Source organism: Rattus rattus, chromosome 2 (genome assembly GCF_011064425.1).
Source record: "Rattus rattus isolate New Zealand chromosome 2, Rrattus_CSIRO_v1, whole genome shotgun sequence".
NCBI lineage: Eukaryota > Metazoa > Chordata > Mammalia > Rodentia > Muridae > Rattus > Rattus rattus.
In genome coordinates, this window is record NC_046155.1 from 193,036,846 (window position 1) to 193,048,686 (window position 11,841).

At 47.4% G+C, this 11,841-nt stretch overlaps 1 protein-coding gene across 1 annotated transcript in view; it reads right to left on the reverse strand.

The window, feature by feature from the left end:
- Positions 1-10,807: 10,807 nt before the first annotated feature.
- The window catches only part of Zdhhc14 (zinc finger DHHC-type palmitoyltransferase 14), a 268,390-nt gene continuing 267,356 nt past the window's right edge, over positions 10,808-11,841 (reverse strand). Inside the window, exon 9 of the mRNA XM_032894755.1 lies at positions 10,808-10,934. Within this exon, the coding sequence (XP_032750646.1) occupies positions 10,833-10,934 (102 nt within the window). The 3' untranslated portion in view covers positions 10,808-10,832. The remainder of the gene's footprint in view (positions 10,935-11,841) is intronic.

Genomic DNA, 11,841 nt, shown 5'->3' on the forward strand with positions numbered 1-11,841 from the left:
TACATTCCAGGGCCATGTTCTAGAACTTTAAAACTGTGGATCCTCAAGTACCGCTTTAAGAAAATGTGCACTAAAGGACCACAGACACCCCCATCGCCCCGCTCCAGTGTCCCTCACCCAGATACCAAGAGGGGAAGGCCGGAGAAGACGTTCCTGTAGAGATTCTGTGATAAAGGATCACATGGGCAGGGAGATGGGGGATATCAGGGGGGCTTCCAGCATTTGACACTGAGCAGAGATGGCTGAGTCGGGAGGCGGGGGCAGAAAGAGCAGCCCACAGAGTGAGCACAGAGGCTGCAGACACTTGGGGCCAACCACATGCCGTTCAGACTTGTCCTAGCAGAAAGGAGATGCAGCTGGAAGGGTTCAGGCAGAGTAGGAAGCCATTAGACCCAGGGTTTTAAAAAAAACTCTCTTTGACCTCAGCCTGAAGACAGCATCCCAGAAGGGCCCAAGTCAGGAGATCCTAGTCCTTCTAATGACTCAACTTCCAGTCAAAGGTACTCATTCAGAGATGGAAAGTTGCAGTTCCTACCAGGGAAGTCATCTGGCTAGCCTGGAAACGGCATTAATTGCCTGTAGTTCCCTGTGTACTCTGGAGTGGCCGGGATTGGATGATGTGTCCTTTGTCATTCTAGTTAGAGGTGGTCTAATGTGCTGGTCTATGTGTCACAGAACATAACCCAGACCTCCTATCATAGAGGTTCCTGACTCTCCTTCCTAGGGACCTGGAAAAGAGCAGCCTTTGGAGTGGAAAGATAGAAATGTCTTTCCAATGTCACGTTCTTCTGTCTTTCTCCATTCCTCCCAGAGGCTCAGCATCTTCCTTCAGCTGGCTTCCCACACCATGACTCCAACTTAGTGCTGGAGCTCACGGAGGTACAACACACTTCTAGAGACTCTTGGTGCACCTACCTGACTCCTATCCCAGATGGGCCACGGACTGTTGCTGGCTCCATGCTGTGACAATACAGATCCAGATTGGGTGTTTGAACTATGTGTAGGAACTGAGACAACCTCTGCATTCTAGGAAGTGTGCTAGGCAGGGCCCTGCAGGAGTCGGGGTTGGGCAGTGGGGGCAGTCCCTGTCTTGCAAAGCCTGTGGGCTGCATCAGGGAAGGATGCTGGGAACCAGCCCAGCACCAGGTACTGAGGAAAGTAGCAATAGGTAACATAGATGGTTTTCAGGGGCAAAAATTGGCTGGCTTTTTGAGGGCAAACATTGCTTACTTTTGGTAATATTTACCTTTCTTAACTCTTTGCTAATCTAAAACCCAAAGTCTTTCTTTGGCTTCTGGTAATTAACCTCTGCTGCTTAGCAGAAGGGGATAAAGAAGAAAAGAGGGTTAATTGATAGGGCTCTTTTCTCCCTGGCCTTCTTATACCTTCTTAGACAAAAGTTTTTTAGAAAATTACCTCATAGGTAAAATGTTTCAAGGATGCCTATAATAAGTTCAAAGCAGTGTTTCGTTCTGTAAGCTCATTATAAGTTCAAAGCAACAGTTTCACATGGCCTTGCTTTATCGTAGTGCACACCTGTGGCTTATTCTTGGATCTGACCTAGAATAAATGTTTTTCCTTAATCACAAATCTGTCCCAAGCCTATTACTTTTTAAAGAGTAATTGTGAAAGCTCATATTCCGTATTATGCAGCCTTTACTTAATATTCTACGAGGGGGCACATGCTATTCTTGATTCTAACTTTATTACATCTTTCTGGCAAAGCAACTAAAACCATCTCCTTAAACTGTCTTCCTAAAATTATTTGAACCAAATCAGGAATTCTTTAAAGTCATTAATTCATCTAATGATCATTAACTCATGAAAGTTCATCTTCATGAATTTGCTCAATAGGGCGTGCCGATGGTCAGGAACCATTAGACTCTGTATTAGTGACAGGAAAGGCCTATCAGCAGCAAGAAGAAACCTAGGGATGAAACCTTTAAGGACTTTATATTCTTAGAGCGCACCCATTGTAGGTCATGCAAAACGGCGGGCCATCTCCAGAAAACTTACTTGCATGCCTTTCCTAGGTGGCTTCTAACAGAGGAGAAAGAGGATGAATTTCAGAAGTGCCACAAAGCTGCACAACCCAGGACAATAAGATACCGAGGTCTGCTATGGCTGAGTTTGGGGAAGGCTGTGTGGTGGAAAGGGAGAACTCATAATCAGTACAAAATCTCCACTCTTCATTTCAGAGAGCAGATTTTTATAATCAGGGACTTTCTGATTATAACTTCTGGAAGTTTCTGCACCTGACCCACTATGACTTAATCCCTAGGTCTCATGGGAAGATATATCTCAAGGCTTTTGGTTTCTGGGACAAAGTCAAAGAGCTTAAGGATTACACTCCCCAGTGGGTCCCTTCAGCACCAGAAACAACACTCATTTCTTGGCTACAGCACTGTGGCTCCCTCCAGGGGCTGCCATTCTGAGGACTCAGATCTGCAGTGATAACAAACAAACAAACAAACAAACAAACAAACAAACAAACAAACAGGGCTTCCCAAATAGCTCCTGAAGCAAAAATAACCATTGGCTCCATGATGGTCCATGTGTCCCCACAGCTGTGGATTGAGGTTCTTTACTGAATACCCAGACTCACTGACTTGTCTGAGATTTAATGTCTCAAGAAAACACAGACTGGGTGCCTACTGTATGTGAGGGCTCCTGCTAGGAGCTGCGAGGCAAGGACGTTCCTTACAAATTTGCTTTCTTTCTTGGGACAGGAGAGATGATTTAACAGTTAGGAGCACTGTCTGCTCTTCCAGGGAATCCGGGTTCAATTTCCAGCACATGGGTAGCTCACAACCGTCTGGAACCCCAGCTCCAGAGGTTTCAACACCCTCGCACAGACATGCATGCAGGCAGAACATGCATAAAATAAAACCAAAGAAATCACAAATTTGCTTTCTCCTGGGATCTCACTCTCTGATGTAGGGAGTGATAATGGCTTGTGGGTAGGAGAGGGTGTTTCTACCTTCCTGTTTCTGGAGGAGAGGCAGAGTGGGGGACATAACAGAAGCAGGCCTGCTTAAGCTAAGCTTCTATGGACAGTTAAGAAAGGGGAATTGACCCTAGCTGGCTCCCACGCAAGCCTAGTCATTTCTCTCTTAGAGGCTGCAGAGGACACGCATACAGCTGTGAGTGGCCTCCGTCCACAGTCCCGTGGGTGACCTCGAACTAAGTACCATGGCCATGGAAGGCCAGTGGGAGAGCCCTGGAAGTGTTGAGCTCATGGGCTCATGGCTGCCCACCAGACTGCTGAGCCAGGGGCCTCGAGGACACTGGGCATCACATTTGCTTCGCCCTAATGCTTCCCCCTTTCTCTCCCAAAAGCAGCAGTCGGGGGAGCATGGCATAAATCACCTACTGGCAATCCCAGACACTTCTAAAAGGGGCTGTTGCGTGCAACCGACTTCACAAGAGAGCTGCTCCTTCGAAACGCTGAAAAGCCATAAATCAAGGAGCCTAATGGGTTTTGTCCTGTCTATTCAATATCTTCCAGGACATTGCATTTAGAATGTAATGCATTAGGAGGTGGGGTGCGGGGGAAATACAGCTCTCTAGCAAACCATGCCGGCCCGCATATTTTCAAAGCAATACGCCACACTAAAAGCCTTTCCTTTTTCCTTGATACAAGGCCACGACTGCTGCTCTTCCTGGTCACTCCATCACAGCCTTGCAGCTTGTCTCTCAGGAGTGCGAAAAGAACGTGGGTGGCAGCCCAGGCCTGGCACTCCAGCCGTGTGGCTTCAGGCCAGTAGGAACAGTTTTGAGCTATAGTGCTTGTTTCCAAAGTGAACACAGAACTCTTAAAATTTCTGCATCAGCATGTATTAACTGTATGATTGAACTTCCCTGTGACATTTACACACATGTGTATAGCATACTGGGATCACAGCTCACTTGACTCAGGGCATTTCTAATTACAGATAAGAAAGGCTACTTGGCAGCCATCCAAGCCATTGTCTTGGAACAATCCCTTTACCCTTGGCGTCTCTTGCATGCTTTGAATTTTGGTCCCCTGCTTTCTCACCCACTGATTCCTGAGGTACAGATGAAAGGGATTGTGATTGGGGCAGAAACTAGGAAGGAGTCTCCCTCTGTCTCATTAAGAAGTGAATCACAGGATGACCCTATTATTGTAGAAATAGTGCGGGAGGGGGAGCATCCACCTAGTCCCTAGGGAGTGGGAGGACCAGGGAGGACTAGGGAGGACTAGGGAGGACTAGGGAGGGACCCAGCATCCTGGGGCAACTTTTTTTTTTTTTTTAAAAAGGGAAATGGCTGGCTGCTCTGTTAATTCAGAGGAAAAGGCAGTTTCTCCCTTCCTGCCTGGGGCACTGGAGTCTCCCTGAGAGCCTGGGGCAGGGTAGCTCCGTTCCCAGGCCCATCCATCTGGTCATGAGGGTTGGTTGCTCTCTTTGTCTGTTTGGGAAACTCTGCTTGGAAAACAAAACCATCATGCAGGATTTCTTCATCCCGTGGTTTGCAAGCCATCAAGTTGCTCATAAATTAGATGTCATTTGAGCAGTCACATGGCAAGGACTCAGGGGTTGGCTAGACTGGGCTGGATGCCTAGCTTTCAGACTTTATTTATTTATTTATTTATTTATTTATTTTTGTTTCCTTTTTCTGTTTGCTAATAGGTCACTGATACAAAATATTTATGAAAGAATAAAAACAGAGACAGATAAATCCAATGCTCTTAATTATCCTTTATGTCTGTCTATACCCAGGGCTCAGAAAGAAGCTTCATTTCAGAAAAGCCCTCCCTGGATGGGGTGTGGATTCTCCTCCTTTGCCTCGGATCCCAGGGTAGAGCCCTAAATGAAAGCCTGTCTGTCGACCTGCTGAGCCAGAGTCCAGGCTGTGACATCTGTGGTACCTCAGCCACCTCAGATCCTTCTGAACCCATCCTACTTGGTCACTACTCACACCCTGCCTCACTTGCCTGTCAGCCCACCTCCAGCTCCTGTTCCCTGGGTCTGGATGGAGAAGACAGAACTAGACGCCACCATCCTGCTGTCTTCCCAGAGGTTAGGGAATTACCTGAAGCTACGGTACCTCCATAGCCACCTCCCGTGGGAACCAAGGACTCCACTGTTGTTTTAAAGCAGACAAAATAGGCACAAGCTCCAACCAGACAAAGTCCCGGCATGGGGGAGGGGAGGCAGATGAGAAGTTCCACTTCTAACCAAAGGCCTATTGCATTTGATTATGGCCGGGTGAGGGAAAGTCACTTTTCCTCAGCAGAGGGGCATTTGGAGTATTGTCCATATTCCAGGACTGGTACCAAAGAGGAGGAGAAGGAAGAGGAGAAAGAAGAGGAAGAGGAGAAAGAACAGGAGGAGGAAGAGGAAGAAGAGGAGAGGAGGAAGAGGAAGGAGAAGATGAGAGGCGGTAGCTACCACTGAGAGAAGGAAATGGCTAATACCAGCCCACAGGGCAGCTACGGGAACACTATTTAACTAAACTTTCTGTTCCTGCCACAGGGGCAGAGCTAGTTCTCAGACCAGTTAGGTCATGTCTGCTCAGCACCCACAGGTCCTGGAGGAGCTTCTGATTGCCTCCAACTTCCTGATTGGTGGGAACAGAAGATTCACAGCTCATGTGTGTGCACCGGAGCCATGCCTGGGGGACTCCGAGGAAAGAGGGAGGTTGATCTCAGGACTTGGCTGGAGGTGGTTTGAACTGCAGCCTAGTAGATAACTAGCAGCCTAGCACATGCCTAAACTTTGGGGAATTTTTTAGGGTAGGAGCACTGTGTAATCGGTTTCCTCTCTGGCTTGCCTTGCCTCTGATTCCATTTAAAAGATGGACTAGGCAAGGCTGGGCTGGTTACGGTTATGATGATTTAAATGTACTCAGAACAGCCTTGTATTCAGGGCTATGTGGACTCAATACCCACATTCTTAACACTTGGCCAGATTTCTCAATGCCTAAGACTTCTCTTTGCTGTTGGCAGACTCATATTTTTCTCAGAGCCAGAAAGAACAAGGACTGCCCTGGAAAACTCTGAAAGATAATTAGGAAGCCACTTCTTGCTGGGAAGTCTGGGACCAGGTGTGTGGGGCTCAGAGGGAGCCCGACTCCCCTGGGAAGAGACACCCATAGTCTGGCCCCCTAGATGGTGGCTGCCAAGTGTATATGTGAGAAACACAGTGGCTTTCTATGGGGCTGCACTGTGTCTCTCTGGCATTTGTAGGTCGAAGTCCCACCCCCATATTCAGAGCAAAGACCTTTAAGAAGGGAATCACTCTTCAAGGGCCAGAACTGAGAATACCCGTTTACACTTCTTTTAAAAAATGTTTTTCTTTAGCTCAAGATTTCCATCATTTTCTCTGGAAAATTGGGAGTGTGCACAACACCTCTTACTCTTTCCTGCCTCCCAATCTCCTCTACGTTTACATATGTTGAACTTGACAATGTGAAAAGAAAACCAATGTATATTGAATAGATGTGCTTTCTATCTTCCTTTGTTCTAACAGTCTTGTCTAGGTGTTTAAGACGATTAGCTTCTTGTTTGCAATGCTCTCTCCCTCCACCTCCTCCATCTACCTTCGGCTTGCTCAGTTTCTTGCAAAATTAAGTTAAACAACCATTTCTCTCTGCTTCTCTCTGTCTCTGTGTCTCTCTCTCTATCTCTCTGTCTCTCTGTCTCTGTCTCTCTGTCTCTCTGTCTCTCTGTCTCTCTGTCTCTCTCTCTCTCTCTCTGTGTGCGCGCGTGTGCGCGCGCGCACATGTGTATGTGGACATGTAGGTGTACTGGCCTGTGTGTATATGGAAGTCGGGTCGACATTGGGATTGGGATGTTTTCCTCAATCCCTTCTCCACCTTACGCTTTGAGACAGGATCTCTCTTGCTGAACCTGGGATTCCCCATTTTGTCCACACTGGCTGGCCATTGAACTCTCAGGATCTGCCTGCTTGTCTCAGTTCCTGCCCCCAGCACTGGGATTCTAGATTTGAACGACACGCCCTTCTTTTACATGGATGCTGGATATCTGAATCCATGTCTTCATGCTGGCATAGCAAGCCCTTTAATCACTGATATTCCCAGACCCCCATAAATACTAGTTTTTAAAGAGTTCTAAAACCAGAACATCTACAGCTCCTGTCACCCTCAGGTAATATGAGCACTGTACAGAAAGGCATTCTGTGTCTGCACCACAGCTTAGACCAGTGGTTCTCAACCTTCCTAACGTTTGGACCCTTTAACACAGTTCTTTATGTTGTGGTGACCCACAACCATAATTTCATTTTGTTGCTACTTTGCTACTGTTATGAATCATAATGTAAATATCTGATATGCAGGGTATCTGATATGTGGCCCCTGAGAAAGGGTTGTTTGACAACGCACAGGTTGACAACTGCTTTGAGGACCCCTCAGATGGAGATGGTAGGTTTGGGGGATTGTTCTAAGGTCCCTCAGAACACAGCCTAGGAGTCAACCTGGACCAAGTATAAAACCCACCCTTAGCTCTGACAAGAACTGTGAGACGGGGCTCTCAGAAGCATCCTTAGGCATGAATACTTACTAGAGAGACTCTCAGAGCTCAAAAAAGCTCCTCAACTCACAGGTGCATTGAAGTGGAAGAATCAACAGCATGGGTGGGTGAGACAGGTTCCAGACAGAGCAGCACTGACCTTTCCGATATCTCCCAGTGAGGCTGTACCCATCGATTCCAGGCTTCAGGCGAATACTGCTAAGCGGGACGTTCACCCCTTCTCTAGTCCAGAGTTTAGACTTGTGTGGTGTAGACATGATGATCACTGTCTGACTGACCTCTATTCCCTTCAGAGAGGAACTGACCCCAAATGGCTCACTATGCCCTCAGGTAAGATACTCTAACCAGACAGAACTTTCCAGAGCTTAGGGATTTCTTCTCAGGGCCAAGAGCAAAGCCTCCCCCCCCCCCGTCTGGTGAGGGTAATCTTTGAGTGTACGCAGTGCCTTGTGTGAACCGTGGTGGACATGAACTGTTTCTACGCCAGGATGAGGTAAATAAAGACTCTGGCACACATGTCTAGAAACTTCTCGTAGCACTGTTGATGGAGTACTGTGTTCCAGGTGATCTCATCATGGGGATTACAGCTTTTCCTTTATATGCCCAGTTTTGTTGTTTGGGTAGTTTCTTTTAGCCATGGTTTAGTGGTTTAAGAGCACTTGGTGAGGACCCGGGTTTGGCTCCTAGCACTCACATAGCAACTCAAGGGCATCTGTAACTTCAGTTCCAGGCGTCTGACACCCTCTTCTGGCTTCTAATGGCACTAGGCACACACACGACATAGAGGCACACCTGCAGGCAAGACACCCATCCACATAAAATAAAAATTAAAAAACATTCATGTATCATGGAGGGGATTTTCTTTTTTAAAAAGATTTATTTATTTATATATTTTAAAAAATATTTATTTACTATGTATACATCATAGAGCTTTCTGTCTGCATGTGTGCCTGCAGGCCAGAAGATCACCCCAGATCTCATTATAGATAGTTGTGAGCCACCATGTAGTTGCTGGGAATTGAACTCGGGACCTCTGGAAGAGCAGTCAGTGCTCTTAACCACTGAGCCATCTCTCCAGCCTGGAAGGGATTTTCTTAAGAACTAGGAACTGCTTTTGCTTACTGAAGGCTGGATCATCAGTGGCCTTGGCTCTGGTCTCACTGTCTGGAGATGTTCTGCAGCCCTGGATATGATATTTCAGCTCTCTGCTTGGTGTTCTTTGAGTCTTAAATGGTCCCTAAAGGCTGTGTCCTAAGGACCTGTCCCCCAGCTTGTGGAACTGATGGGAAGTGGCAGAACTTCTAAGAGGTGTTGTGGGATGAAGAGAAGCTCAGTCATTGGGGTGCACCCCTGAAGGATACGGGACCCTGGCTCCTCCTGTCTCCCTTGCTACTTGGCCATGTTGAGGCAGGCAGCCTTGCCCCACTGTATTCTCTGGGCTGTATGTTTGGCTTTGGCAAAGGTCTGAAAGTGATAGTGACAAATGACCAAGGGCCAAGCCTTGGAAACCACGAGCCTAAGCAGGTCTTCTCTCGTATGGGCGTCTCATGTCTTTACCACCACAACAAAAGGTGGGTTCACTGATCTCCAGGATTCCTTTTTATATGACGGGGTAGGGTGGGCAGTTTTGATTAATATTTTTTTCAAAGCTTGTTTTAGAGCTTGATTAGAAAATATATTTTTATTACAACTCATCATTTTTCCTCACGTAGGCAAAGCCATCCGTGTTTCCTATTCTAATCTTTCTTGTGTTATTCATTCCATCTGATAGGAAGGTTATGGTCTGGACCATTAAACCAATGCCAGTAAGAATGCTCAGGTGGGAAGACTAGGTGGTCTTGGAGGGAGAGGTTTCTGTGTCTTCTGCCAGGGATAGGAAGAGCCAAGAATCGGGAGCAGTTTATGAGAGTCGGGTGGGGCCGAGTTCTCCAGGCTGTTGATGACTTGTAATTGATTATTCTTTGCAGAAGCAGGTTACACAGGAACGCCTCCCTCGTTTATTTCCTAGAGGGAAACCCCAGAAAGCCCTAAAATCCTACATACACATGGGCGTGCTCCTTGCTAATCTCCACGGTCTGTGTGTCCAGGAGGTGACAGGTGTGTGATGGATCTGTAACTCTCAACCCTTCCATTCCTTGGTCTGTGCCCGAGTCTCACTCGTGAGCATCCTGGATTTGCCCCAGCCTGGTGGGGAACCCACCTACTTCCTGGTTCACTACTGTGGCGTATCTCAGCATCCCGGTGACGGGCAGATCATTCTTGGTGCCTCCTGGGGGCGTATGTGTACTCACTGACTGTTTAAGTTTTTAAAGGATTTATTTATTTATTTTATGTATACGAGAATCGCATGTATACCTGTGTGCCAGAAAAAGGCATCGGATCACACTGCAGGTGTTTGCGAGCCACCATGTAGTTGCTGGGAAATGAACTCAGGACCTCTTAACCACTGAGCCATCTCTCCAACCCTCCCTGACTCTTATAGACATCGCTGAGGGTCTAGTGGAGTTCTGCAGTTACTATGTGTTATAGAAAAGGAGGTAATTCTGGTTTGATTAAAGAAAAATGTGGGCATTTCCTTTGTTTCTGCTTTTAGAAAAAGCACAGCCTTCCACCCAGCTTCAGAAGAAGCAGCTTCCCCACGACAGGCAATGGGAACAGAAGAGAAGGTCTGAGGAAGATTTTTAGCCGTACATATCATCATGGTGAAGCGATGCATCAATGGAGGCACCGCCCTGCCTTTCACAAGTGAGGATCTGCAGACACAGCAGCCCAGGCGGGGGCAACTCGTTCCTTCGTTCCTGAAGACGCAGAGTCAGTGGACAGTAGAAGTACCAGATCTCAGCGAGGCTGCTGTGTCCAGAGGGAACCTGGCTCCTTTTACAGGGGGCCCTGTGCAGTATGGGGGTGTGCGTACCCCTGGGAAGAGTAGACAAGGACAGAGATCTAAACGAGGGTGGTGTGAACCTGAATGGTCACGTGGGTCACAGAGGCTCTTCATATTTTACATCGTCACTTCCTTCCTCATGTTTGGGGACTAGACACTATTGTCCATGTCATGGAGAGGGTCTTGCGGGGCCTCAACCCAATCTGAGGCTGTTACGGGTACATGAAGAGTCCTACCTGGCACTTCAGTGAGAATGGGGGTAGGGCAATCCTCGGCGGCCCCTGAAGCTGTCTGCTCTCCTTACCTCCAGAGAGCATGTCCGTGTCGATCAGCTGCCAAGCTGACCTGAGACAGTAATGCAATCTCCACCCACAGACTAGATAGCAATCAGGAAGCACAGATGCCGCAGACAGATATGTCTGCCCACGAGATTCCTCACGACAGGGTAAGAACAGTCTCTGTGCTGCCGGCTTCCCTCCCAGAGTGTGAGAGAGAAGGGGAGTCCGGGTCAGGCCTGTGCTGGCACCTAGGAGTTCTCTAGGGACAGAAGAATAGGCGCGCGGATGCACAGCCTGCAACGGGGACAATGAGCTCAGCTTGGAGGGTTTCTTTTTCCCACTAGAAATGGGGATAAGGTTATCGATCTCCTGAGTACTCAGTTCCCCCCCTTTCCTGGCCAACTGAACCCTAAGGTTTGAGGTAGCCATGTGCTCAGTGATAACATACGCCCCAGTTCCATGTTTGGCCAGGAGTGGTCATGGGAGTTCACTTTGATCTTGAAGCGATCTGGTGGCCGTGGGTAGAGGCTCAGCCTTAGTTCTTCCTGGAATGTGACTTTTATGCTAGAGCTGCAGGGCCTGTCTTGTGACCATGAACTGGCTATAGGAATAAAGGCCAATTTAAGAAAAGCAGTGGGAGACAGAAGGAACTCCATACCTCCACAGACCAAGGCACACTGACTGTTATTTGCCTGACTCTGTACTTGTATTGCAGGACCAAGACAATAGCTAATTTTCTAAGTCACTATTATTTAGGCTTAAAAAATAAAAAACAGTAGCCAAACATGATTCCTATCTGCTTTTGTTGGGGGCTGGAGGGTATGGATGAGGAGAAGCGAGCATCTGTGAGTGGTTGGGTGGGGCTCGATTCCTGCAGTGCTCTGTAGTTGTTTCTGAACAGAAATGCTGAGATCTATAGCTTTGAGAAAGCCACACACGCATGCACGCACGCACACATGCATGCATGCACACATACACACACATGCATGTATGCATACATACACACATACACATACACACATGCATGCACACATACACACATATATATACACAAACATACAAATATGCACACACAAATACACACACATGCATGAACGCACACATACATACATACACATACATACATGCATGCACACATACACACACATATATACACAAACATACAA